We start from the raw sequence: 26,019 nt of genomic DNA, 5'->3' as shown, positions 1-26,019 counted from the left end.
TATTCAATACACAGTATTCATTGAATAAATGCTGTATCAAAACTTCTTAACCTTTGCAACATGTAGGCTCTTAACTGCTATAGAAATAGTAGCGATTTTTTTTTTGTCTGACTGTCCTCATTTTGTGGTGATAAAATAAGAATTTTTCATTTGCTTTTTGTGTTTAATTTCATTTGTTTTGTTTATTAAATCATTCTTAATGTTTATAATTAATAAATATTATTGGAAATACCATTGTACGTAGGAGAAGAAAATGTGTTTTTCAAAATTTTTTATATTGTAAATCTTAACAACAGGTTCTCAGTGTTTGCTAGCAGTGGTAATAACTGCTCTACCACTATGGAAAGTTCACAAAATATTTTATGATATTCACTGCATTTCAAATACATTCATGGATAAGCAAATTATATGCAGGATGTTCAATAAAATGTCTAATTTTAGCAGTGGTCTTATGTAAAATAAATTCATAATTCTAGTCTGTATATATAGCTAGTCTGTATAACAGACACATAGGCAAGATACTTCTCGTTGCAGGCCACCAGCCTAGACTGGGCAGGTTTGGACCTATTCTAATTTCTTCCCCAAGTGTAAAGCTCGCTATCACTGGCTGTATCTCCTTGTCCTGTGCTCATGGTTTATCTCCTCTCATGGCAGCCTCTTCAACCCCCCCTTCCTCCTTCTCTTTCTATGTGGAACCCCCTCACTTGATCTTCTCTTTCTTTTTTCCCTCCACTACCCAATCACAGGTCCTAGCCTTTTATTAACCAGTTAAATTGAGGAGCAAAGTTGAAAAAGCATTACTTGGTATCCATGAGGATCTGTTCTTCAGGGGCAATGGAACCTTAAGAGCCTGTAATTAATAATAGAATTCAAGCAGCATCAGACCGACTCATTACATTTTTCCTTTCTTTGTCTAAATAAAAAGGATCTTTTTATGAGATAAACAACACACATTAGTAACAATTATGAAACAACTTTGAAAACTGTTAGGTAAGAGTTACATCCATAATGTCCAGTCCATTTATTTTAAGCAACTTAAAGTATTCTGCTTTCTGTACAATCTTGGTGAGTTCAGAATTTTGTATTTAAATCATTTTCTATCCTTATATTTGTTGTCATCATAAAACATCTTCTAGACCTAGAACATCTTTAATCCTAAATAATTTAAGCTTATATTAAGACTATAACTATCTAGTCTTCTGTCTCTACCTGAATATTTTCTTTAATTGATATTAAAGCTCCTCTTTTAAGGGCTGTGTCCATATGCCATACATTTTAGTGCTTGTTTCTCTGTCATCCTAGCACCTGGGTCAGCCTGAGCTATAGTTTTTGTGTCCAGTCCTCTAAGGCTTGTCTCTACATCTCATTTTTCTCCTTCTCTTCTCACTCTATTCTGTAAGTTCGTGGATCTTCTGTTCTAAGCCTTGCTTCCCTATTTTATTTTAATACTTATATGCTATTCTGATATTTTAGTATCTATTTTATTTTTGATTTATTAATTTTAGTAAGTTTTCCTTTAAGCACTGTCTCCAATTTTTAATTTTTTTCTCTTTGTTCTTCATTCTGATCTGTAAAATTCTGCATCTTTTATTCTACTGATCTTCTAAGTCCTGTCTAACCTTCATTTCTCTCTCTCTCTCTCTCTCTCTCTCTCATATTATGATCTGTAAAATTCTATGCCTTTTGTTCTAATGTATCCTTTAGGCCTCCTTGCCGAGTCTTAACTTTTTCTGCCTATTATTCATTTTGCTCTATAAGCTCTTGTTATTTTCTTTTTCCTGTCTGTCAGACCCCTGAGCAGTCTCCATGCTCTGAATCTTGCACTCTACTGCCTTAACATGAGCTGCCTTCATTCTGTTTTATGCAGTTTTTATCCATTTTTTAATTTTTATCTGTTTAATCACTTTTCTGAGGCTTGTGAAATTTTTTCTAAGGTCCTGTTTTTTGGAAAAGACATAAAAAACTAAAACGCTTACTAGGCTATGAGTGAAAGTTAACAATGCAATAACTAAAATTGACAAGGTGTCAATTTCCTCCAGATCCATCCCCTTTAACCTTTCAAGTACCATTACATGAAATACAAAAGATCTTTATTGTGTTTGCCATGCTTTTTTTTCCTTTTCTTTATTTATTCTGTAATCTTTTTTGCAGTCCAGACTTTATCCCCCTGCTGGTCCATCTTTATGTGTCTATTTCTTTCCAAAATTATCAGCTCTTAGCCTCTATTACCTGATCTGAAATTTCCTGTCCCTTTGTCTTTCTCTGGGGTTGGCTTCAGGAGGCTGCAGGGGTTTTTGATTCTTTTATTTGTAGGGTGGGTCTGATTATAGATAAACTTACAGTGTCTGCACTCCTGAGCTGATGCTGTCTTCGGTCTGTAATGCCGAGGGCACGGAGTTTGGTTCTGTCTGGCAGCACGTACAGCTATTTCAGTCAACCTGCAGTTTTGGAGTGAGAGCGGAGTCTGGCTGTGCATATCCTGTTAAATGTGGAGAAGCAGGAAACTGAGTGAGAGGGAGTGTGGGAAGGTTAGCATGGACAGGGATACCCAGAATGGACAGCTGTGCCTGTGATAAATTGTTTGCCTCTTAGGCAGTCAGAGTTCTGGATGGCTCTAGTCTCTCTCCCAGGAACATGGGGCACTGGTACTGAGGTATGTCCCAACTCTGCACTTGCTTGGCTGAGTTTGGAGGGAAGGAAGACTCTTAGTTAGCTCTCTTTAACTCAGGCTATGACCGCTTAAATCACTCAGCATTCAGAGTAACAGGCAGCATTTGATTTGCACCCTGCTGTAGATTTAGAATGCTGTCTAGGCTCTCCTAGCTGTCCATTATCAGAGAATGGTTGATATGGCTCTAAGTCGCATGTTGTGCATCAACTATAAAATGAATCTATAATTCTAGCTAGCCGGTATAAAAGATGCACCATCCAGGTATTTTATTCACAAGCTGTAAGTCTAGATTGGGCAAGTTTGATGCTATTCTAGCATTCTCCATCTATGAAATCCCTTGTTACCTGTTATACCTCCTGGCCACGTGTTCACGGTCTATCACCTCTTATGGCAACCTCTTCCACTTCTGTCTTCTTTCTTCTTCTCCTTCTACCTTCTTCCCCTTGATCTTCAAGTCTCACCTTTCTCCCTCCACTGCCCAATCACAGGCCCTAGCCTTTTATAGACCAGTTAAATTAAAGAGCAAAGTCCACATGGCATTACTTGGTATAGGTGAGGATCTGCTCCTCAGGATTGACAACTGCTTCTGATGAGCCAGTCAGTGTTTAGCATTTGAAAACCCGCAGCTTCAGAACAACCCACTATAGCCTCACTTTGTGGAATCCTTGAGAGATATCATCCTATCTTAATGGTTTGTCGTTCGCTAAAATTATTAAATGAAATAAGTCTAGAGAGCCCTCATTTACATATCGACTGAAAGAATAGAAATAAAGGGATTCAAGTGTAGTGAAGTCCTCTCTCCTCCAGTACTTCGATTTGTTTGGTGTGAGCTTTTGTATAGTTTTGTTCGGTTAGTTTTTGTTTTTTGTTTTTGTTTGTTTTCTATTTTGCAATTAGCTTGTTCAAACAATTGTCTTTAATGCAACAAGTTGAGTGTTTTGATTCCCTAAATTAAAATGATTGTTTTGATTTATATTTACAATGTTTTTCCTTTAAGGTAGATTCGCAGCTTCACAATTGTGGAATGTAAATGAAACAGTAGATTTTGCCTTCGTTTATATGGCATAATCTCTATTTCACTCTCATCTGAATGATGGTATGGACCGTATACTGCTGAGGATGCAGAAGGAATCTTTCTGTGCTCTTTAGTTTCTGTTATCTTATACAACCAAATGAGAAAGGAAGGTAGATTGAGATATTATGTTTATCAGGTTTTCTTGTGGTCTTTTATGGGGTCTTTTATTGATTGGTTATTGATGTGGAAGCACCCAGCCCCTGTAGGTGGTGCCATGCCTAGAGTGTTAATACTGACCGGTACTGGAAAATATACTGAGTAAGCCAAGAGGAACAAGCCAGCAGGGGTGCTCCATGCACTGTTCCAGCTCCCCTCTCCATGCCCTTCTTGTCTTGAGTTTCTGTCATGACTTCCCTTAATAATAGATTATGAACTATGGATTGATCTGAAATAAACCTTTTTCTTCTTCTGTTATTCTTGTTTTTTTTTCCCCTGGAGCTGAGTACCAAACCCAGGGCCTTGCACTTGCTAGGCAAGCGCTCTACCACTGAGCTAAATCTCCAACCCCACCCTTTTCTTCTTAAAGTGGCTTCTATTCAATGCCCTATCCCAGAATCAGAAGCAAACTAGGGCATATTCCTTTAATGCTTTAAAACAAAATTAAGTTGGTTTTACCCGAGAGGCTATGTTATGGGTAAATTTTAGTGTTTTGTGTCCTTTCCTCTCAAACAGTGCTGAGCAGAAAGAGTGCTCTGTCACAGAGTCGTCATGAAACTTCTTAAAGTTTCAAAGCGAAGGAAATTAGAATGTGGGAAACAATGTGGTCCAAAGAATTGAACAATGAGGATGGAGGAAACTTACACAGGGTACCTTGCTAACAGAGTGACTCATGTTAACTCTTTGTATGACTCACTGTAATTTGTTATGAGCCCATCCTTGGACATTTTTATCGACTACGTGTTACATATTTCAATAGTGATGCAGACATTCTAAAGGCAGAGGACTGCTCTCATCCTACTTGTAGGATCCATGCTCTAAGGATGACAGACATTACTGGTCACCAGAGTTACCTGGGACAATGGCTTCAGAGTTTCTTATATCAAGCCAATGAACATTAACAGTGTGTGAGAATAAGCAAAGAGTCATCTTTCCGAACAATATACTGTTTGCTCCAGCACAGAGGGCTGAACTGCGAATTTATTCTTCCAGGAGTAAATGATTCAGCTGTTTTATTTTTATGGTAAAATGAAAATCCATCCAAACAATTCTTTAGATCACTTGGGTCCTTGGCTGTCTTTTTTATCATTTATCTGAGGCCATCCAGTTGTTTTCTTTTATGATCTCTTGCCTGAGGATCTAAGTGTCAGGCATTCACAGCTTCCAGTCTTGTTTTTCTGCTCCAGCATCGTCAAGTTCTCTTCCCTTGAGGTATAATCACCTGTTTCCATAAGAGGGAAATTATCTCTTCACACCAGCACAGGTGCACATGTCACACACACACACACACACACACACACACACACACACACACACACACACACAGAGAGAGAGAGAGAGAAAGAGAGAGAGAGAGAGAGAGAGAGAGAGAGAGAGAGAGAGTGCATGCTCACATATGGGAAATTCTGTCATCAAAACTTAATCTCAGAAGACAAATAGATGCATCTTATTAAAAACATTTTTAATTATAAGCCTGAAGGGGCTGAGTGAATTCAGAGCTGAGTAGTCATCCTCTTCTTGTAGCACTTGGCATTGCTTGCCATCTCCAGGTACTAAGAGGTTCTAGGAATGCATATATACCTGTGCTAAGCCATAGCCTCTGGAGATTTATCACCTGCCTTTTCTAGCACATTTGAAATTTGGTTTCGAAACTACCTTCTGGGTATGAAGGAATTTTCAACCTGTCTTTTCTGAGCTATTTATTGGTTAAGGAAAACATACATTTTAATGTTACCTGCTGGTATGGTGTCCCTGTGGCAAATACCTATGCATTTATTTTAAGAGACTTGTTTGTGGAGTTATTTTTGTTACTGTCTGCTTCGCATAGGCATAAAAACAAAATCTCAGATTTTTTTTTAAATAGCATATGATTACAAGAGGACTTCTATTGCTAACTCTTTCAAATAGGTGGAAATTTAAAAAAAAATACTGCCCCCTAAAAATTAGACCATCTGCATGTAGTTAAATAGACAATTATGTTATAATGAGGACTGCTCAATATGACAATATCACATGAATTGTGAAAATAATTATTCTTTGATAAGATTATATCTTTTTATATTGATTATGATATTGCTGAAAATGATTAAATATCTTTTGCCCCAAAAGGAGTCTGTGTGGAGTCCGTGTAGAGTCATATTTACGTACCCTGTCACTCAAACAATCCTGTGAGATAGGACACATTTTTCTCAGTGTTTCATAGCTATCAACTCACACACCAAAAGGTTAGCTGAGTCACTTATGTGCCTAGTCAGCCATCTTGAAACAAGTCTAAGATGGAGACAGTAATATCTAAAGAAATGATTTTTAAAAAGCCGAATACATGTTTTAGTGCTTTTAATTATTTTATCAAACTTATCAAAAATAAAGCAAAAATTTAAGAACAGATAAAGAGAATAGAACATTCGAGAATACAATTTGTAGAGTTTGTTTTTCTTTAACTATTTAGTGAATTACATGGGAGAGGTGTGTGTGTGGGGGGAGACAGTCAGTCTTATCCATGCCTCATAACACTCATAGATTTTATAGCTGAGAGTACTGAATAGAGCATTTTTACTACTGTTATAGTCATGACGTTTTCGCTGCTGTTTGAACTCTGATTATTGATAATGTCCAATTAGGCTTGGCTGTCACATCATTTCTAAGTATAATTTTAATGTCTATAAGCCTTTTCATGGAGAAAAGTTATACATTAGGGAAAACGACATTACCATTTATCCAATAAAACCAACTGGATAGCTTGGCCTCAGTATTTGCTCTTTTGGTTTATTTATTGAATTGTATTGCCTATGTACAATTAATGTATATGCACATGTCCTATATTAGTAGGAATAAGTAATATGGCAATTATCAGAGAATATTGTTATCCAATATATTTTCATTTGGAAGTAAAAGCAATGAAACCAAGCAATTATCTCCATCTTAAGAAACCAACACTATCAAATAAATAAATAAATAATGAAACAAACAAAATAATTGCAGGCCCAAGCAGCTCTTGCTTTCACATTGCAGTACGTAAGTCGTCATCAAACTCTACATTAGCAGTGTCATAAAAGGAGCCACACAGAAGCCAGTGCAATGACTGTTCTCAGTCAAACAGCACAGGACAAAGAGGCTGATAGACTGGTTTGTGCCACAGGTTCTTCTGCCTGTGATTGGAGTGCTAACACAAGGCAGGAACATTCGTAAATTTGCATGCATGACATTTTAACCATCGGAATTTCTGTAAAACTCTATGTCATGCTAGCCAAAAGCAGGAGCTGGCAGGTCTCCCGGCATGTTCTGAAGTTTGGTTTTGCCTGGAACTAATATTTACTTTGGTAAACCTAGACTCCCAGGCCCTTAGTATCTGAGTCATAGAGATGGAATGAAGCTACCTCAAATCATTTCTGAAAATACAAATACATTAAAATCTGTGTAAAGAGTAAATTACTTTTTTTTCCATATGTATACCTACACATATAATTTCTTATATCAAGCACTAACCAAATACTCAGATATTTATCAATACTTAGGATTAATGTATCATGATACTTTGAAAGAGAAGAGGAGAGGAAAGAAGGAAATAAGACCTATGGGTCTGTATATTCTTGTGTAAAAAAATCCATTGGTGTTATTTTTCGAGATGCTTATCTGTCCTCACAGACATTTGGAAATAAATTGGAGGTTGTGTTGATTTTCCTTTTCAAATTTTCATATAAAATGAGATAGAAACATTTCAAATAAGGTTCTAAATAGGAAGATTTTAATCATAAGCCTGGACCTGCTGGTGTTTGATATCATTACTCAGTCCCATTACAGTTCTCTGGAAATTACTATAAATGCTGTTCAAAAAAAATAAGTGGACGTGAGCGCACTGAAGCACTAAATCACTTCTTTGCTGAATTCTGCCATCAGTGTGCATGGTTTCTACCAATAATATTGCATTTTATTAGATAATTTACTTTGCGTTTTCAAGCTTTTTCTATCAGAATTTGGAAAGTTAAAAGTCATGTTGAGTTTTGCAACAATTCCCCCCTAATGTACACATTACATATAAGCTACAATCTGAAATTATACATTTGGCACTGCATTTTAACAACGGAAAAATGGAAATTAAAATCGATAGTTTTTATAAGTTATTTCAGAACCTAGAATAATGGTTTCAATAGACAATTTCACTGGAATAAGTATCAGTGGATCAAAAGGATAAGACCTTCTTCTCATTCTAAACATGAGGCTACCGGCAAAATCTGTCATTAAATAATTACTTCTGTATTCATAATATAGCTGAGAGAATTCATAAGGAAACAAATACTTATTAGTTTTGCACGTTTATTTGCATATTATATTGATTATACCTGCAGGAATCTATGCCTTTGAACGGTAAAGCAGGCAACTGAGTAAAACCCACAGTGTCTTTATGCTGCACGGAGGGCGTGGGATGCTATAACTGCAGGAATCTATGCCTTTGAATGGTAAAGCAGACAACTGAGTAAAACCCACAGTGTCTTTATGCTGCACGGAGGGCGTGGGATCGCTTCCTTATCTTGGGCTCTCTTGTTTGCTTTTCAGTTGCTGCGAATGTGGCTGTGGAAGGGCTTCTTCCCTGTGCGCTGTTGCCCATCCAAGCCTAATATGGTTAGTGTTCCCTCCCACTTTACTCCTATGTGATGTCCACCGCTATGCACTACGTCCAGAATTCCTTTACTTTCTCTATCTGTGTACACCTTAGCACTCCGTGAACCAAACACCGTCCCTTTGAGAAGTGTAGATAGACTTCCTTTCCAAGAGACTTCTAAGTGATTTGACACCGGATTGTCTCAAATAAAGGTACTATGAGTACAGCCGAGCTTAGATGCCAAGATCTGAGCTGCTTCTGCCTGGCTCTTCAGTGGTTCTGATTTGAAGTAGCGATTCTAAGGAGTCCAGCATCTGTCATATTTAACATGTCACTGTTTTTGTTGTTCCATTCAATAAAATCCATATCACGCATGGAAGTACAATGCTACTTCTGTCCAGGTAAAATCACCAATTTTGTCTCTGAGAACCATGAGATGTTCATAATGTCCACAGTCTTCTCTCATCATAATTATCATGGCTGCATGTGACATTGGTGAAGGAACACAACGTGAAAATAAATGGAATTGATTGCATTATTTCAGATATTTGAAGTGATATTCCTATTTTGATGCCACTGAAGTAATTAATAATAATAATAATAATACGATGATGATGTTTAGAATCAACATTCAAGTTATGTAATCTTAATTATTTTCAAATGAAGAAAAATTTAAATAAATAGTTGGCCTATAAATTTAATTGTATAAGCAGATAAAAATTTATTTTTACATTTCAAGGGACTGCTAAATCATACTAAGATAGATTGTAAAATAGTATAGACAGTTTTGGAGATTAGATGACTAGAGTCCCAGCCGTTGCATTTGTGTGTTTTTTTCATGTATAGTCAAAAGTGTCAAGAAAAAAAAAATACAGCTTTGTGAACGTGTGAGAGGCCTGAAGAGGGCATTGGATCCATTGCTGTTGGCGCTATGGGTGTTTGTGTGTGACTTGATAAATTCCTGGAAATGGATTCACTTTGCTTGACAGCAAGTGCATTAGCCACTGAGTCAAGAGAAGTGTTTTAAATTATTAGTTTATTATTTGACACTAACATTTTTTTTATTATTTGAGTGACATCTGTGTGTGGAATGGGGTTCACAGAACTGCGTGTGTCACAGGTGAATGGAATGGAGTCCAGTGATCTGACACAGGAAGGAAAACAAACACAGATTATTGCAGTTCACTGGCCTTTTTCTCAGTTTCTTGAAAATTGTTCATTTACAAAAAGGTTTGAAGTTACAACTCCCAGTGTTGAAGGTGTACATTCTTCTTAGCATCACGAGTCAGTGATAGACCATGAACACTTAAATCACACAAATGATGAGTTATAAATAAAATAAACAAACCAGCAAGCAAAAAGACAAGCCAACCATTGAAAGAGACAAAAAAAAGTTCTTCAAATTGTGTTTTCTTCTTTACACGTATTCGGTTACAGGAATTGTCATAAGCAAATAAGCAGAATTTATATTGTTAGAAAACCGAAACGACTGATATCTTTGTTAACTTTCAAGTAAGTTTCATATGTAATTAAACACTTAAGAGCCCAAGGTTCTGAAACAAAGTTAACCACAATGAAATACTCAACAAGGAAGGAACAACAAAATGGATGTGGGAGACGGATTAGTGGATAAAACACTTGCTGTTTGGCATGCAGACACACTGAGTGCGTTAGCGCATCTCGTATGTGTAATCACAGAGCTTGGTTGCATACAGAATATGGACCCCTAGACAGAAGCTTCTGGACCAGGTAGTCTGTTCTTTGGAGCAGCAAACATGGAAAGCTTTCTCAAGCAAGATTGATGGCGAGGACCTTCATTGTGGTTATCACTTTTTGACCTCTATCATGAGAACATAGCATTCACATACATATAAACACAGGCACATACATATAAACATGTTCTTGTGCACTCACAATTATGCATACACCAACATGTATGTACACACATGAACATGCACACACACATGCGCACAACATTTTTTTCAATTGTTCATTTTTTCTGTTTCGTTGTTGAAAGAGTCATGTTCTTCACAGCGGAAAATCAATGATGAAAACATTTCTTAACGTCTTTCACCAAAGAGTGTTCCAAGTAGAAGGGAAATCTACTTGATGTTTTTGAGTGTGTGTATGTGTGTTGCTGTGGAGAAAAAAATAATTAGATGAAAATGATGGGCTCAGGTTTGCAATAAATTGTTGATTACTATTAATATTTATGGAAGACCTGAATTTCCTCAAATGTCACCTGAATTTGTGTGTGTGTAGCAATATAAGATTTTTTTTTGGTTGCCATGTGACTAGTTCTCAGTGAATTTTGTCTTCTTCTCACTTATGAATGTGGAGATTTACAGACACTTTGGGTCGAGCAATCTCATTTTTTTTCCTTTCTGAAAGGTTATTATGAGTATTGTCTGGTGATTTTGATCTTGATATAATGTGATTCACTTACCTTGTATCCTCATCTTACATATACACCAGTCCTTAGAAATACATTTAAGTAGATTGGAGAAATACAGTGAGCTTCTTGGAGCAAAACTTTAGGAAACATACTTGTGGAAATAGGTATATGAACAATATGGATGCAAATTCTTAGTTCTGAAGTGCAGCTATTTGGAATTTTTCAGGAACTTCTAAGCTTTTGATTTTTTTTTCCTCTGTCTTATATTTTAGCAGGAAAACACAAAACATTATTTTCATCATTTTCAAGATGACATTTGTACATTCATGTTATTTCAAATCTTGATCTCAAATTCTTTTTTAGCATTAAAGCTTATTTTCTTAGTCATGATATTTATAATTACAGCACTAAAGTTCCCAATATTTCCCTTGCTTTAACTAAAATCTAATGCTTGACATAAGTTATTCCTTTGCTGTGTAGGAAGGTAACACATACCTGATTTTTAAACCACTCCCAACAGGAGCCTGCCCTCATAATCCTCAGAAATATTGTTTTATTACTGGCTTATGGCTTCCTTATTTTATCATTATTGCCTAGAGTATAATCATGTCCTCACTGTTCAAAATAAATTATTCTATTTTTACAAAAACAATATTGAATTTTAATATAGTATATTTTACATATTATTCATAAGCCATTACATTTTATTGCTGAATATTTGGTTGTTTGTGCTCTTGCAAAACATTTACCTATAGAATATTTATATACACATGTGACATATAATAGTTCCTAGGCATTCAGTTCATTAACACTTAAGTTCAAACCATGTGCCTGTTTCCCTCACTCAATAGTGTGCACCTTATTCATATTTCCATGCTTCTTTACATGACTTCAGTGCCAGAAGGAAAGGCTTTCTGCATTTTGAAATTAGACATATTATTTTCTTCTTTGCTTTTATGTCTTAGTTTGATTTCAAATTACCAATTCTGAGCATAAAAACTGTCAGTACAGATTAAGTTTTGCATTCGCATGTTTTAATTGGAACTGTAAGAGATGATTCGAACATAATCCTATAATGCAAATATTCACAGAAAGGTGGCCGGAGACATGGCTCCGTGATTACGCGTATATCTTATTCTTTCATAAGGAGTGAGTTGGATTTCTATCACCCATGTTGCATGGCACACCGTGGCCTGGAACTCCTGTTTCAGTAGACGTGATACCTCTAAAGTTTTCAGGAATCCATACTCGTTTTTCTGTATCTCCAAAAGATGCACCAATATACGCACAATAAAAATGTAAAACATACATTAAGATAAAAGAGAAAGAAACATTCGAATCTGAATAGATTATAAATTCCTTGATGCATCGCACTCTTAACTTTCCCACATCACTACCTTTCTCTCATTGTATTAACTACATGTCCCTTGGAATAATTATATAAATCATGCAGGAACTAGGAAACTAATACTATCTATCATGCTTTATAAAAAGTATTTTTTTATTAAAATTCTAAATGAATTAAATTTTAATTCCACAGTGAGAATAAGCTATAAATCATCGTTGGGTTGTTTAAACCTTGAAAGTGTTCAGTTTTCTATTATTAATGATCATAAAGGGATTTCAAGGCAAAGTTAACTGAACACTTACGAATTTCATAGACTACAATGTCTTGCAAAGACTTTTTGATGTAATAGTCATCATGCCATCCCCACATTGAAGGAATGGGATTATTTTCGCATTTAGAAGCATCTCTACTGAGAAATACAGTTGAGAAATTTCAATAAAGTGATTATTATTATTTTTTTTTTTTAGTTCTCCACAAATATCTTGGGATTTCTGTGTCCTTGTATGTGAGAAAAACATGGATGAAAGTCATTCCCTTCTGCTATTAGATAACGTAAATATCTAATAAACACCCATTTATGCACTCACTCATTTCATAACTGTACATTTACCAAAAAATGTTATCCCATGAAACAAAATTTACCTATGCAGCGTTTAGTAGATAAAACCTAATGTTCGTATGCTTTTTTTTTTTTATTGTACAACGTTGAGTTAACTGAACTCTTAAGTAACACTTCCTTCTTTAAGTGGATAAAATTCTTCATCATATGTACCTCAACTCAATACACCAGAATGATCTCCCTCTGTAATGCAGACTGAGCTGGAATAAATTATGTATCCCATGTGACCTTGACTCACTGAGTTCTTCCTATGTCACCCTATCAAGTGCAGAGACTGAAAGCATGAGCCCATACTCCTGACTTAAGGAGGGAATTCTGAGATGCAAAAGTCAAAAAGCTTACACTAAAGCCATGCGTAACCCTTTTAATATTCCAGAAGTAAACTTCTCTAAATTGAACATTAACTAAAAGTTCGGCTCATTATTATTTCAGAAAAAAAAAGAATGTTAAGGTACAAAAAAGAAAACAAAAACAAAACCAAAATCACAAAAAAAAAACAAAAACAACAACAAAAAAAAAGAAACAAAACAAAAAACCTGTGGTTTAAAGAAAATATTTTGACTCAGACTGATGGTCCAGGCCTTTAATAGAAGGAACATGGAGGCAGAGGTTGGTGGATTTTTGTGAACTTGAGGCCAGCTTAGTTATCAGCAAATTTCAGGACAGCAAGCTGGTACACAGTAACACCTTGTTTAAAAGCCTGGATTGTGTAATGTTTATGAGCAAGACAAAAATATTAACACTACTGCAACTTTTGGGGTTTTCAAAAGCTTTGCCATAAAGATCAACAAATACATGTTATAATTAAGCCACAACAGAAAGAATAATGAAGACATGTGTGTTTTTATGTTACTCTTATACATGTTCTCAAACTTTTTAAAAAAAATCTGCATTCAGAACTATTCCTCCTTCCACTGTTGTATTCCCTGCAACATTACTCAATTTTTTAAAAGTAATATGTTACTCTAGGTTAAGGTAATAGGAACTCTGATTTCATGGAAGGCAGCTGTTAGAGCCAGGATTCATGCATTATCATGGCTGCTTCATTCATCAACCATTTCATCATTAGCCAAAAGAGTGCTTTTAACAAATCTGTGTACTGCTCAGGATTCTGGAGCGTCTTAAACTTATACCCCAAATTTATTATCAAATGTAAATTTATACCCAGAAATAAGTTATTCACTGAACCTCCAGCTCTACATAGATGAATGTTTATCTGGTCATGGATTCTGGAATTTTACAAAGTCCAAACACTAATCTAGTAACTGGAACCAGATTTTCAGGTTCAGTATTTCTATTAACAAGGATATATTGTTTCTCAGGATGGGTAAGGAAAACAGATGATTATTTTCTAAATTCGCATAGGGTCATGCCTATAAGTCAAGCACCTCTCTGGAAGTTTTCACTAGTGCTAATTAATGAATATAATTTAGGTTTATATATAGTTTCATAGTTTGTCTTGTTAAAGAAAGAAAATATGTTTCTTGAGAAACAAGGGCATACATGATCAGAGGGCTTCTGTCAAAACAAACACTCCATACACTTCTAATACGATCATTTTAAAGTTCATCACAATCAACAGGTTATATGAAGGAAAATACTGGCTTTTATGATCAAGAAAAATAATATTTTGAGAACATAGAAGGAATAAAGTTTATGTACAGACTGAAATATTCATTGACTGTTTGACTGTTTGAAATTGTCCATTTGGAGCAAGTAGAGAAAATGATATTGACTGAACATGCTTCTATGCCAAGCCTTGCTAATGAGGTCAAACCTCTACAGGATGCCCACCTCTGTCAGCCGCACTTTCACCAGCTGTGTCTTGTTGAAGATTGTTTTAATGAAGCTTAAGGGGTCCCAGAACTTAATTTTATGTGTTACCATAACATGCAGTATATATGTTACAGAGCTCCAGAGACGCAGTCTGAAACACCCCTTTCTATTACCCCTCTAACTCTCACCTCTAGAAAATAAAATGGAAACCACTCCTCATCAAAGTATTCCCAGAGGTTTTGTCAGATGAGATCTGAAGTTTTATTTCCTTTTCCATATGAAGTGTTTGCATTTTATTTAAATATCTATAAGGTTTATTTAGCAGTAAAGGTTACTGAAGATGTAGTTTCAAAAGTTTATTATTAATATATTTACTTTTCAAGTGGGAGCCTTAAGAACAGAAATGAGTACTTGTTTGCTGATGTAAACTGGAAGGATGCATAAGCCTTTTTAGGTTTTCTTAGAATTTCTACAACAAAGCTTCTGCCAATATTACTTACATAACAAAAGTCTCAAGATAAATTTATGTGATTGTGTTTAGAGCATTGTTGATAAGAAAGAGCAATGACTGCTCTCCAGAGTCACTTATATTAGAGACTAGCAAACTGGGAACAACATCGTGAAATAGCACATACTATCTGGAATGGGCAAATTTGTATTTCTGTACAATTTTGTGTATTTGTTTCTACATTTTTCTATCTACCTCGCTGTTATGAGGTATTTTGAGTCTTAAGGACTCTTCAGGAAGAATGTATCAAGCAAATGTTAGTAATAAGATTAAAAAACACATTGAATTGCTAAGGTGTAGTCTTTTCTAACGACATTATATATTTAATCACATTTTTTTTGGTTTCCCCAAAATGCATTAGTGGTAATATACAATTTAATTATTAGTACTTTAACACTGTACTATTAAAATGTGACATTAGATGTACTATGTTTATCATTGTCATATCTATTTAATATGCAACAATATATTGCTTTTAATTAAAATACATGGATATGTTTTGAGTAGTCCCATATACAAAACCAAGGAGTAATCTTGGTAAAGACCTATTTAACCTTGTAGCTATGACACACAGCAATCGTCAACCAAATTCATAGTGAAATAATTCATCATTCTGGTTGCATTTTTTAATGCAGTAATGAATAAAACTTTTAGTGAATTCAGTTTTGTGGTGGGATCTTATGAATAGTAAAATCACTTCTTTTGAGTTTCACTGAAAGTAATTTAACTATTTTCACATTTTCTGGCTGTTTAATGTTATATGGTTAATCATGTACCACATCAACTCGGTATTCATCAGCATAGCCATCTTCCAAATACCTGTCATTGTGTAGGCACATCTAAACATCATCCAGTCATTCATTTATTCATTCATCAATGTAAAAATATGTTGAATGCCAACTCCGAATCAGATTCTAGTCCACTGATGAAATTTGTAAGTGAATACTAATTCCTGTCGTATAAGTATCTGACAAATATTAAAATTACTTAAGAAAAATCATACTAAAATGAAGGTATTGCACTATGATGTAAGAATGACATCATGAGAGAGTAGAAGTTGGGTGTTTCAGGGGAAATACACAAAACAAAACTCAAAAAGGAAATCAATACTTGGACATTGTTATGGAGAATATACTTAAAAAGGAACCAATAAGGTTAAATGTATGAAAACATGTAGAATTGCACTAGAGATTTTTAGATTATGTGTAATAGGATGGAAGTAAATTTTAGGAAAAATACTGAATATTCTCTATACTTTATTATTTATTAATGATTACAGTAGGAAGATAATTCAACAGAATAATATCTTAAGTCGTGTGTTTTGGCAGTAAGGATATCGAGAAAGTTTTGGACGATCAAAGTACATGGCAGCACATGTCTTTAATCTTAATTCTCTAGAGGCAGAAGCAGGAGGATTTCTGTGAGTTAGATGCTAGTCTGGACTATATAATGATCTCCAAAATGGCAGGAATCCAGAGAAAAACACTGTTGATTAAACCAAAATGAAGCAAGACAGAATGACTTTAGGAAATAAGCTACAGAATGGAGAAATGTTGTTCTGAAGGCACAGACTTCCAGATAATAAATGGAAGGTTTGCTAATGATGTAGTGGGAGAAATACTGAGGAAACCAGTCCTAGGATGCATATTATATAGATCTTGGGACAACCACATCATGGTAAAGAACATATGGTTAATGTTTAAAATTTAAAAGACAAAGACATTAGTTATGTTGGTATTAGTTACAGAAAATGGATGAGAATCGTTGTAAAAACAGAGAGAAATACACAGATTTTCTGTTAGCTCCAATGCGTTTGAAAGGACCTAGAATACCTCCTTGAAATCAAGATATAAGATATGAGAGTAGAGATTTCCAAGAGCTTAATCCAGAGCTGTTAAATGAATGAGTGCCAATGGATGGATAGAATGAGGAATACCAGAGAGGTTGTTCCGGATCTTTGAGAATATCCATGTATAAATGAGGAGAAAAGAGAGGAACACCAAGTAACATGTACTCTCAAAGTGAGAAGTTGTCACTTACGAGCTTTACATGGTGTGAGAATGAGAGGTTTTCAAACCCTTGCAAATTAATGACTAGAAGAGAGATGCAAGAGACTAAGATCTGGGGAATAGAGGTAAGAGGTAAGCCATATTTCTCTTGCATAACAATTATTTGGGTAAATATGATTGGAAAGAGCTAGGGTAATGATCAAGGAAGGGAAGACAGGATAGACACACACACACACCTCTCCATCTATCCATCCATCCAGGAGGGTGCTGAAGGTAGGAGCCCATGAAAAAGAGGAAAATATTGTGCAATTAGTGCTGAAAAAGCAGCAAATGAGCTGGAAATAAATGAAAGAGAGACTAGAAGATGCCTGGAGTGTAGTGTATGAGGTAATGACCTTAAAAATAGGCTTAGATGGCTTGAGACAGTATAATCTAGATAACGTGATTTGCTGGGCATAAAAGAAAAAAAGATAGCAGCTCAAGAAGTGTTGTCCTCATTTCTTATTACCGGCATGGAAATTGGCTCTGGGTTTGAGAAGCTTCGATTGCATTTGCTGCTCGTGGGGAGACGCGATTGATTCAGTGTGTTCAGCTGTGGCTAACGGCGGCTCACTTTGTTCTAGGCGGTGTGGCTACAGCAAAGCAAAGCAGGATCCAGAAGAGGAAAAGATGCACTTTCATAACGGGCACAGTAAGCAAATTGTGCAAAATAAAACAAGAGACTTTATTATGGTGATGATCGCTGCTCAGGTTAGGCCATTTGGAGGAATTGACTCAAGCCATTGCCTGTGAAACAAGCAAGTCCTTCTTACGTGTATGGCTCATGGCTTTGGGCAAGCTCTGACCGCTTAATTTGATTCTAAAACAAATATTTCCATTATGATCATTAAAGAATGCTTGTCTTTTATTAAAAAATGCTATTGTATGTCAAATCAATATTCTAGGTGGACTCCAAGTTCCACAGAGTGTGAGTGGAAATCTGTCATTAACTCAGAGCCTCGGACCTAATGAATGAAAGTCTTGCAGCTGCTTCCTTTTGCAGGACCGTAACGGGAATTTCCTGCCCAACAGAAACACTCTGTCAGCAGCCTTTATAAAATGACCTGAAAGGGACCACAATTTTAAAGAAATGCATGGAATCCCGTTTTGATAAGAAGCACAAAAATTAACTTCAGAGGGCTTTAATTATAGTATTTTGATATATTCCTTTTCTGTAACATGAGTCAACTGGAAAAATGAGTGGAGGCCAAGATCTTTCACTTCAGTCAGTCTACCAGGACCATGCATAACATATGAAAACATATGGATTCCACTTCGTAGTCCTATGTATTTGCGATCTGTCTTTGAAATGGCATCCTGGTGTGAATAGCAGAGAAGCTGGGACTCAGGTAACATAAGGATCTACGGGAACAGACACAAAGTGAGAAGTAGAAGTTCTGATTCCCTCTTGACTTCTCTTCCAGAACCACTAGAAGTTGTATTAAATGGTCTTCTAAAATCATAATTAATAATTTGTTACAATATCTTAAAAATGACTTGCTTTATACACATAACCAACAACAAATAAGCCATTATTTTCTTGCCTTCTTCAATAATCACAATTTTCTCAATATGTACCCAAGTCCATCATCTGAATGGTATCTTGAAATATGTTTACACAGATATGCAAGCATATACACATTTTTATATACAGAAACATCCACATTTTAAGTTATAGAAACAATTATGTATATAAATATCATAAACAAAAAAATATGTTCTTGCAACTCAGTCATTTTTAGAGTAAAAGAGTTCAGTCACCCTTGACTGTTCACAAATTTATATATAACCACAGCTGTCTTTACTACATTGATACCCATGTACTGTTACAGTTAAACTGCCAGGAGTAAGAACGTACATTGATCCACACACCTACGAAGATCCCACTCAAGCCGTTCATGAATTTGCCAAGGAGATCGAAGCCTCGTGCATCACCATTGAGAGAGTTATTGGAGCAGGTACGAGGTTTCTGACATTTCAGCTCTGTTTATACCACAGAGTGTAATGCACCATCTTCTTGCTCTCCCATAGAATCTCCTTAACCTCTTATAATTGACCTTCGAAATTATCTGTAACTGCTCACCTTTCAATGCTATCTTCTGGACAGTTGATATTTAAATGAGCAAATGTGTGCCTTATTAAAGGAGAGACCAAGAATCTTTGCCCATATAGCGTTTAGTATATAGAGAGTGAACCTGGAATGCTGGAAATTATTTTCTCTGCTCAATTCATCTTGACCGTGTGGTAACAAAATTGAATTAATCTTTGTCATATTCCCTTTTCTTTTTTATCATCAGTAGTAGGTACTAGTAGACTACAGAGGACGAAAAGCCAAAATAAATTATAGTCAGTTTATTTTTTTTTATTTCTATCAAATGTTACTATTTGGATTATATAGCTTAAACTGGTGAGCCCTAAGGTGTCTTTAGATCACATACGCAGAATGTAGCATTTACTTTTGTTTATACTACTGTGGATGTTTGGTCTCCCCTTTTACTTTATTTTCTTCCTTAAGGCTTCACATGTTTATAGTTTCGTTAGAATTTTTATTAGAATAAGAATTATAAATGAGCTTATACAGTGTTTTTCTATCCCGATCACAAGGTGAATTTGGTGAAGTTTGTAGTGGACGTTTGAAACTACCCGGAAAAAGAGAATTGCCTGTGGCTATCAAAACTCTTAAAGTAGGCTACACTGAAAAACAGCGCAGAGATTTTCTGAGTGAAGCGAGTATCATGGGGCAGTTTGATCATCCAAACATCATCCATCTAGAAGGCGTTGTGACTAAGAGTAAGTACAACCACATTGTGTGTGTGTGTGTGTGTGTGTGTGTGTGTGTGTGTGTGTGTGTGATACACATCATGGCTATCTGTTTAAATCTTTGTAGCTCCTACATCAGTGGTTCTATACCTTCCTAATATTGCTACTCTTTAATATAATTCTTCATGTTGTGGAAACCCAAAACCTTGAGATTATTTTCCTTGCTACTTCATAACTCTAATTTTGCTACTTATGACTTTCAGTGCAAACATTTTTATTTCCTGCCACTCTTAAGTGACCCTTGCGATCAGGGCTCACAGATTGAGAACTATTGCTCCACAGTAAAAGAACTGACCAAACAAAGTATTAATTTCTCAAATAGTATAAATTTTCCCTATATTTAGTAGATTTTTCTTGGTTCTTTTTTTTTTTCCGGAGCTGGGGACCGAACCCAGGGCCTTGCGCTTCCTAGGCAAGCGCTCTACCACTGAGCTAAATCCCCAACCCCTTAGTAGATTTTTCTTAAAGATGATCTGTAATAACCCCAAATTTTCATTTTAGCAGCAGTATATTCATTTAACATAAATTCATTGCCCAAACAACAAAACAAAAGACAAAATTATATTCAGTAAAACAGCAACAAAATAAAATAGATTAAGTTTTTAGTTGTGATTATTTATGCAAGTTTTGAAATTTTAGTTGTGAGCCTAGCTTTCAGAAGCTGAATCATCTCTCAGGACCTGTTTATGTAATTTTTATTTAGTTAGTTTTGTGCTACTGGAAATCAGTTCTTCTCATCAACAGCCTCAAAAATTTCATAAGGATTACTTTGTTTTTAATTAAAGAAAGTATAGCTTTAATTCAGAATTACCAGAATTTTTCATCCTATTTAAATATGTGTTAGCATCTTACAAATATATTTTTGTAGTGTGCCTCTCCATGAATGATTTCAAATCTTTTAATCCTCAGTTGCTCAATAAAAAATTTAACCGATAATCCACTAGTCCAGAAATGACTTTCTTTCATATTATATTGTCATAAGGCATATAATTTATAGATGGGGGGTTGGGGATTTAGCTCAGTGATAGAGTGTTGCCTATGCAAGCGCAAGGGGCCTGGGTTCGATCCTCAACTCTAAAAAAAAAAAAAAAAAAAAAAAAAAAAAGACAAAATTTATAGATGGTTCTCATAATAACGTGCTCAGAGAACTCTCTTTGATATGACATACACATTCATGTGCATTTACACACACAGTTAGACAGGAGGAAAATGGATGAGTGAATGAATGAATGAATGAATGAATGAATAAGAATAAAATGAATATAATAATACAAAAAGCATAGCTCTGTAGGCAATGGGTACTTCTTTGGGCAATGCCAGTTATGACTTTTACCTGTACTATGCCATGATACTGTTACCATTGTGTTCTGATGTACCTTTATCCGTTTCAATAAAGAAGAGGATTACAAAATTTAAATTATAGCAACTATTTTAACTCTTAAAAAGTTTAGACATGTGACCAATGAAATGCTACACAAGCTTTCAAAAATTCTCACTGCCACAGTAACTTCTGCTTAATAATTTCAGAAACATCGAAGTGCACCTTTGAAGATTGTCCAAAGTTACACATCCCACATTGTTTAGAGAAAGCTTCAAAAACTCCCAACTTCCAGCTTTTTGTAGGATTTTCATCGCGTGATTCAGCTGACCTTGCCCTATCACTGCACACGCAGCATTGTTGTGTCATGTGTGTTATATGTGTGCTTTCTTGGAGACCCAAGTTCTCTCACAGAGAGAAATATGAGTTAAACATTAAACATAAAATCTTTCCTAATAGGACACATCTATATGTACTTTGTATTTGGCCCTGACATTTTGCTTCTTTCGCTGAAATTTCCACCTCATATCTATTGTCTTCACAATTCCTTCACACTCCTACTGAAATTCTACAAATCATGTGACATGATCACCCCTCATTCAGCTTCATTGTGATCTGGGAGTCATTCCAGTGCTGTGATGATGTTTGCAATGATCTATAGTGTTCCCTTATTTGGTCCAAAACTCTTCGTAAAATCTTAGAGTTGGCTTTCTTATATTTGATACAGTTTTCAGTTTTCTAGCAAAACAGAGAGTTTTCCTCAGCAAGGGTAGTTAGTATACTGATTACTTAAGTAAACCTATCTTACTTAAATGTTTCAAAAAGCCACTTTAAACACCTGCATGTTCACTGTCATACAAGAAAGGTAAATAATTCTGACCTCAAGAGATAGTTAGACATAGAGACTGTTATGATGTCCTTTTGTGTATGTTGGTTAGTAAATCTGTATGAGTAAGTTATATTACTGAATAGACACATATTTTCATGTGTTAAAAATGTATTTCTGAATAGTAGGTGATGCTCCAAATTCTAAGATCTATTCATTCATATTTACACATTCTTGATATATTATAGACCATCTTCATACAACTGTGTCCTGGGGAACTTAACTGACACAACTTCCTATAATAACACAGGCAAATTTCTCACATATTTTCATGCATGTGTAGCATTTATTATTAGGAGCCAGTGCTGAAGTCAAAAAAGATCATATGCAGATTACGTGAGTTCTATTCTAAAAAAAAAAAAATAACACGGCAGAGAAGACAGTTTTCAATTTTCATTCTCTTAATGAAATATTCTGTTTGATGTTTGCTACCCAAAGGAAGGCTATGTATTAGGAAAGCAAATGTAAAAGCTGAAAATATGTCTTTGGTTTCGACTTCGTGATCTGTGTGAGCCGAAACCGTGTTTCTCTTTTTTTAAATGCAGCCCTTGATGCTCAACTTAGGAAGTCTTCGACTTGTTTTCAATTTACCATGTTGTGGCTTACTTTATTTGTGTCCTTAATTTCATGCTCTCTGATCTGATGCTAATTCACTCGGCAATTATTCTCAACCTGCAGCACACAGATAATGAGGCCTAAGTGCAACCAACCCTTGTGATTTTTCTGATTGAAGCTAAAGCCAGGAGTTTGGAGTGTCACCTCTATGAACGAAGTCACTGGGAGCCTTCCCTTTTCATTCTTGCACCGCAAGTGACAAAGATTAAAGCTCCATTCTGGTTCCTTCTGTGGCGTTTTGTTATGAAATTGTATCTCTACTATGTATAGTGTGTGTATATATATATATATATATATATATAATAAGAAAATCTCATGACTTAAAAATCCCATAGGCTTCAGCTTAACTGACTAATTTGCAATGCAAGATACTTTGATGGATATACACAGTGGCAATTTTACTATTTAATGAAATCCCAGAAAATATGAATTAATGATATAAATTATGGTTTTCACCGATAGAAAACTAACTTCTTTCAATTGTGTGTATATTCATGAGGGAAAACTCTTCAAGTGCATGTACGTGTGCATGAACGTGAAGACCAGAGGTCAACCTAAGACGCTGTTTCTCGGAATCATTCACTCCATTTTTTTCCTGTTTTGTTTTGTTTGTTGTGCTGCTTGTTTTCCCACATTAGATAATCTTTCTTGGTGACTTGAAACACACCATGTAGGCTACACAGGGCTGCCAGTGAGCTCCTGAGATCTCCCTGTCTTCATCTGCTGCACTCCTGTAGTTACAAATGCAAACTATTCTTTTTTTTAACATGTGTTTTGAAAATCAAATTCAGTCCTCATGAGCACAAGAGAAGCCATTTACCCTTTACATACTGAGCCATCTCAACATCCTACCTGCTTAGTCAACTTTCTTTCCATGGGCTGTGAAGGTGACTTAGTCAATAAATTACTCACCAGACAAAGTGAGAACCAAATATCAGGCTCCAACTGTCATCTAAAAACTCTGGCACAATGCGATCAGTTTGTAATTCCAATGTCGGATAGGTAGGGATGGCCAGATCTCTGGGACTCACTGGCCAGACAGTCTAATGAGAAGCCCTGTGTGTGTGTGTATATAAAAGACTTGTTTCCTGATTCATGATATTCTCCCTGAAGTTGGCATATGGCCTTCATGCACAGAGCTACATGTGTGTTTATTTATTAAATGCACACTTTTCCTACTGGTGGAAAATTCCATAGTCTCAAGAAAGGACTGTTTCTATTGTGCTAAAGCATTTTATAGCTTTATTTGTTATTTAAAATAATGCAGAAATAAATTTACTCCTATTATGAAGTGGAAAATTTTGACCAAATGTTGAAATAACTTAAGTACTAATCACATTACCTTCCTGTTTCCAGGATGATGAGATAGATACTCGAGTTAATTGACAATTGGTCACTAAGAATTGTAAAAATATTGATGGACTACATTTATAGTTATGATCTTTCATATTTTATTTTTTCTTAGAGGATGGTTCATTTTAAATAATGTAATGATTTCATTGATTTTTTTTTGAGACTTTCACACAGTGCATCAATCCAGATGCCTCTACTCGCCCCTCTTCCCTAGCCTCCACATCTCCTGAATGCTGGACTTCACATCTCCTTTATTTACCTGGTTTTCTTTTTCTTAGAAGAGACAATCTCACAGCACATATCCTCAGTCCTTTTTCTTTACAAATACTTCTTGTGTCCTCTTTCATGATGCTCCCTGAATCTTACGTCTATGCTTTGAGTTGTGTGTGTATTGCTTGGGCACTAGTTGCCACTCTTTTACCTCTGCATTTCTTGCCATTCTGACTTCTTTAATAATAATTCTCTCATAAAAAAGAAACTTCATTGATTAAGGTTAAAAATAACACTTAACTGCAGATAGAAGGACAAATAGAATATAATTAGAAATTATACTGGTTTAAGAAAGAGGAGATAATAGGTTCTCCTCAACGGTCCTTGGCCTCACCAGGGTAGCTGGCTAAATTTATATTTCCAGGTGTGATTTATTCATAAGGAAGTGGTATGAACCCCGATGACTTTGATTATATTCCCCCCAGATATAAGTGCCCCTATGTCACATATTGGAATATCTTGCCTTGCTGGTCATTGTGGTTGTTTGTTGTAGAAGCAGGAGAGGACTTAGGCTGCTTATCTTCCCCTATGCATTGTGCATAACTTCTTTCAATTCAATTAGAGGTAATCCTAAGGAGAAGGTTTTCTGGTCAAATCCAAAATTGTTCCTTCCAGTCCTATGTCTGAGCAATGGGGTTTCTTCATCATTAGGGACTTAGATCATTTTAGACCCTCCTTTCTATTTTAATTAGTGTTATTACAACAGCCTTCGAGACATTCTTCCCAGCTTTGGCAATTTCACAGCAAGTCTGCTCACCTCTTGCCCTCAGACTTTACCAAACGCTGCTTTTCTGTTAGGTTTCAGTAGTGACAAGTAAACACCTCAATTACCATGCATAGTTTGATGAAATCCTGCCGTATTCCCACACTCCCATACATTCTCTGCAGAAATTCTACATGATTATTTTTCCTTTTCACGTTACTTCATTCAGAAGCTTCACTTTCATTTGCTCTCCAATTTTAACTCACTGTGACCTTCTCCATGGGATCACAGTCATTTACAGTCACTCATCCTTTAAGCCTGAATGTCCATGGCATGGCAACAGGTTGGTACTCCATGATGCAAAATAGCTGAGTGAAAGATAATCGCCAGGGCCAGGTCAGCATGACAGGCTCAGAGGGCAAGCTGCAAAGGAAGGAGCTCTCACTTTTTCATTTGCATGGTCCCGATCAAAGCTCAACCTTACAGGGATTTCGCACCTTTACTGAAGGAGTAGCTCCCAGCCAGAGCAGTCCTATAAATGGCACCAGAATTTCTTGGCACATGTTCTCGCTGTACATTGCACTGTATCTACGTTTGCACCTGGTTTTATCACCTTTACGACACAGCGAGCTACTTCAAATGGCTGTATTTATTTATAAACCGTTATATCTATTGTAGGGCTAAACACACAGAGTACTTTTAAGAACTCACACGAAGGATAAACTATTAAAATGTATAATGGATAAAATTTGTCTTGAAAGTCCTTAAACTCCTTTGACCCTATGTATTACATATCGTAAAGTTAGGAGTTAAACTACACATCAGGTATGTGCTTAGGGACTGATGAGAGTAAAAACC

General features: G+C 35.7%; 1 protein-coding gene across 8 annotated transcripts in view; it reads left to right on the top strand.

Moving 5' to 3' along the window:
• Positions 1-26,019, top strand: part of Epha5 (EPH receptor A5) — a 353,750-nt gene that overhangs the window by 291,281 nt on the left and 36,450 nt on the right. For 5 of the 8 annotated variants that reach the window (XM_032917097.1, XM_032917095.1, XM_032917102.1 and 2 more), the window contains 4 exons: positions 8,457-8,522; positions 17,781-17,848; positions 19,029-19,154; positions 19,801-19,986. In XM_032917097.1, coding sequence (XP_032772988.1) covers positions 8,457-8,522; positions 17,781-17,848; positions 19,029-19,154; positions 19,801-19,986 — 446 coding nt within the window. The remainder of the gene's footprint in view (positions 1-8,456; positions 8,523-17,780; positions 17,849-19,028; positions 19,155-19,800; positions 19,987-26,019) is intronic. The other 3 variants (XM_032917099.1, XM_032917098.1, XM_032917103.1) reach the window with 1 other exon arrangement.

This window comes from Rattus rattus, chromosome 11, assembly GCF_011064425.1.
Source record: "Rattus rattus isolate New Zealand chromosome 11, Rrattus_CSIRO_v1, whole genome shotgun sequence".
Taxonomy (NCBI): domain Eukaryota; kingdom Metazoa; phylum Chordata; class Mammalia; order Rodentia; family Muridae; genus Rattus; species Rattus rattus.
This window is presented reverse-complemented; position numbering and strand designations above follow the sequence as displayed.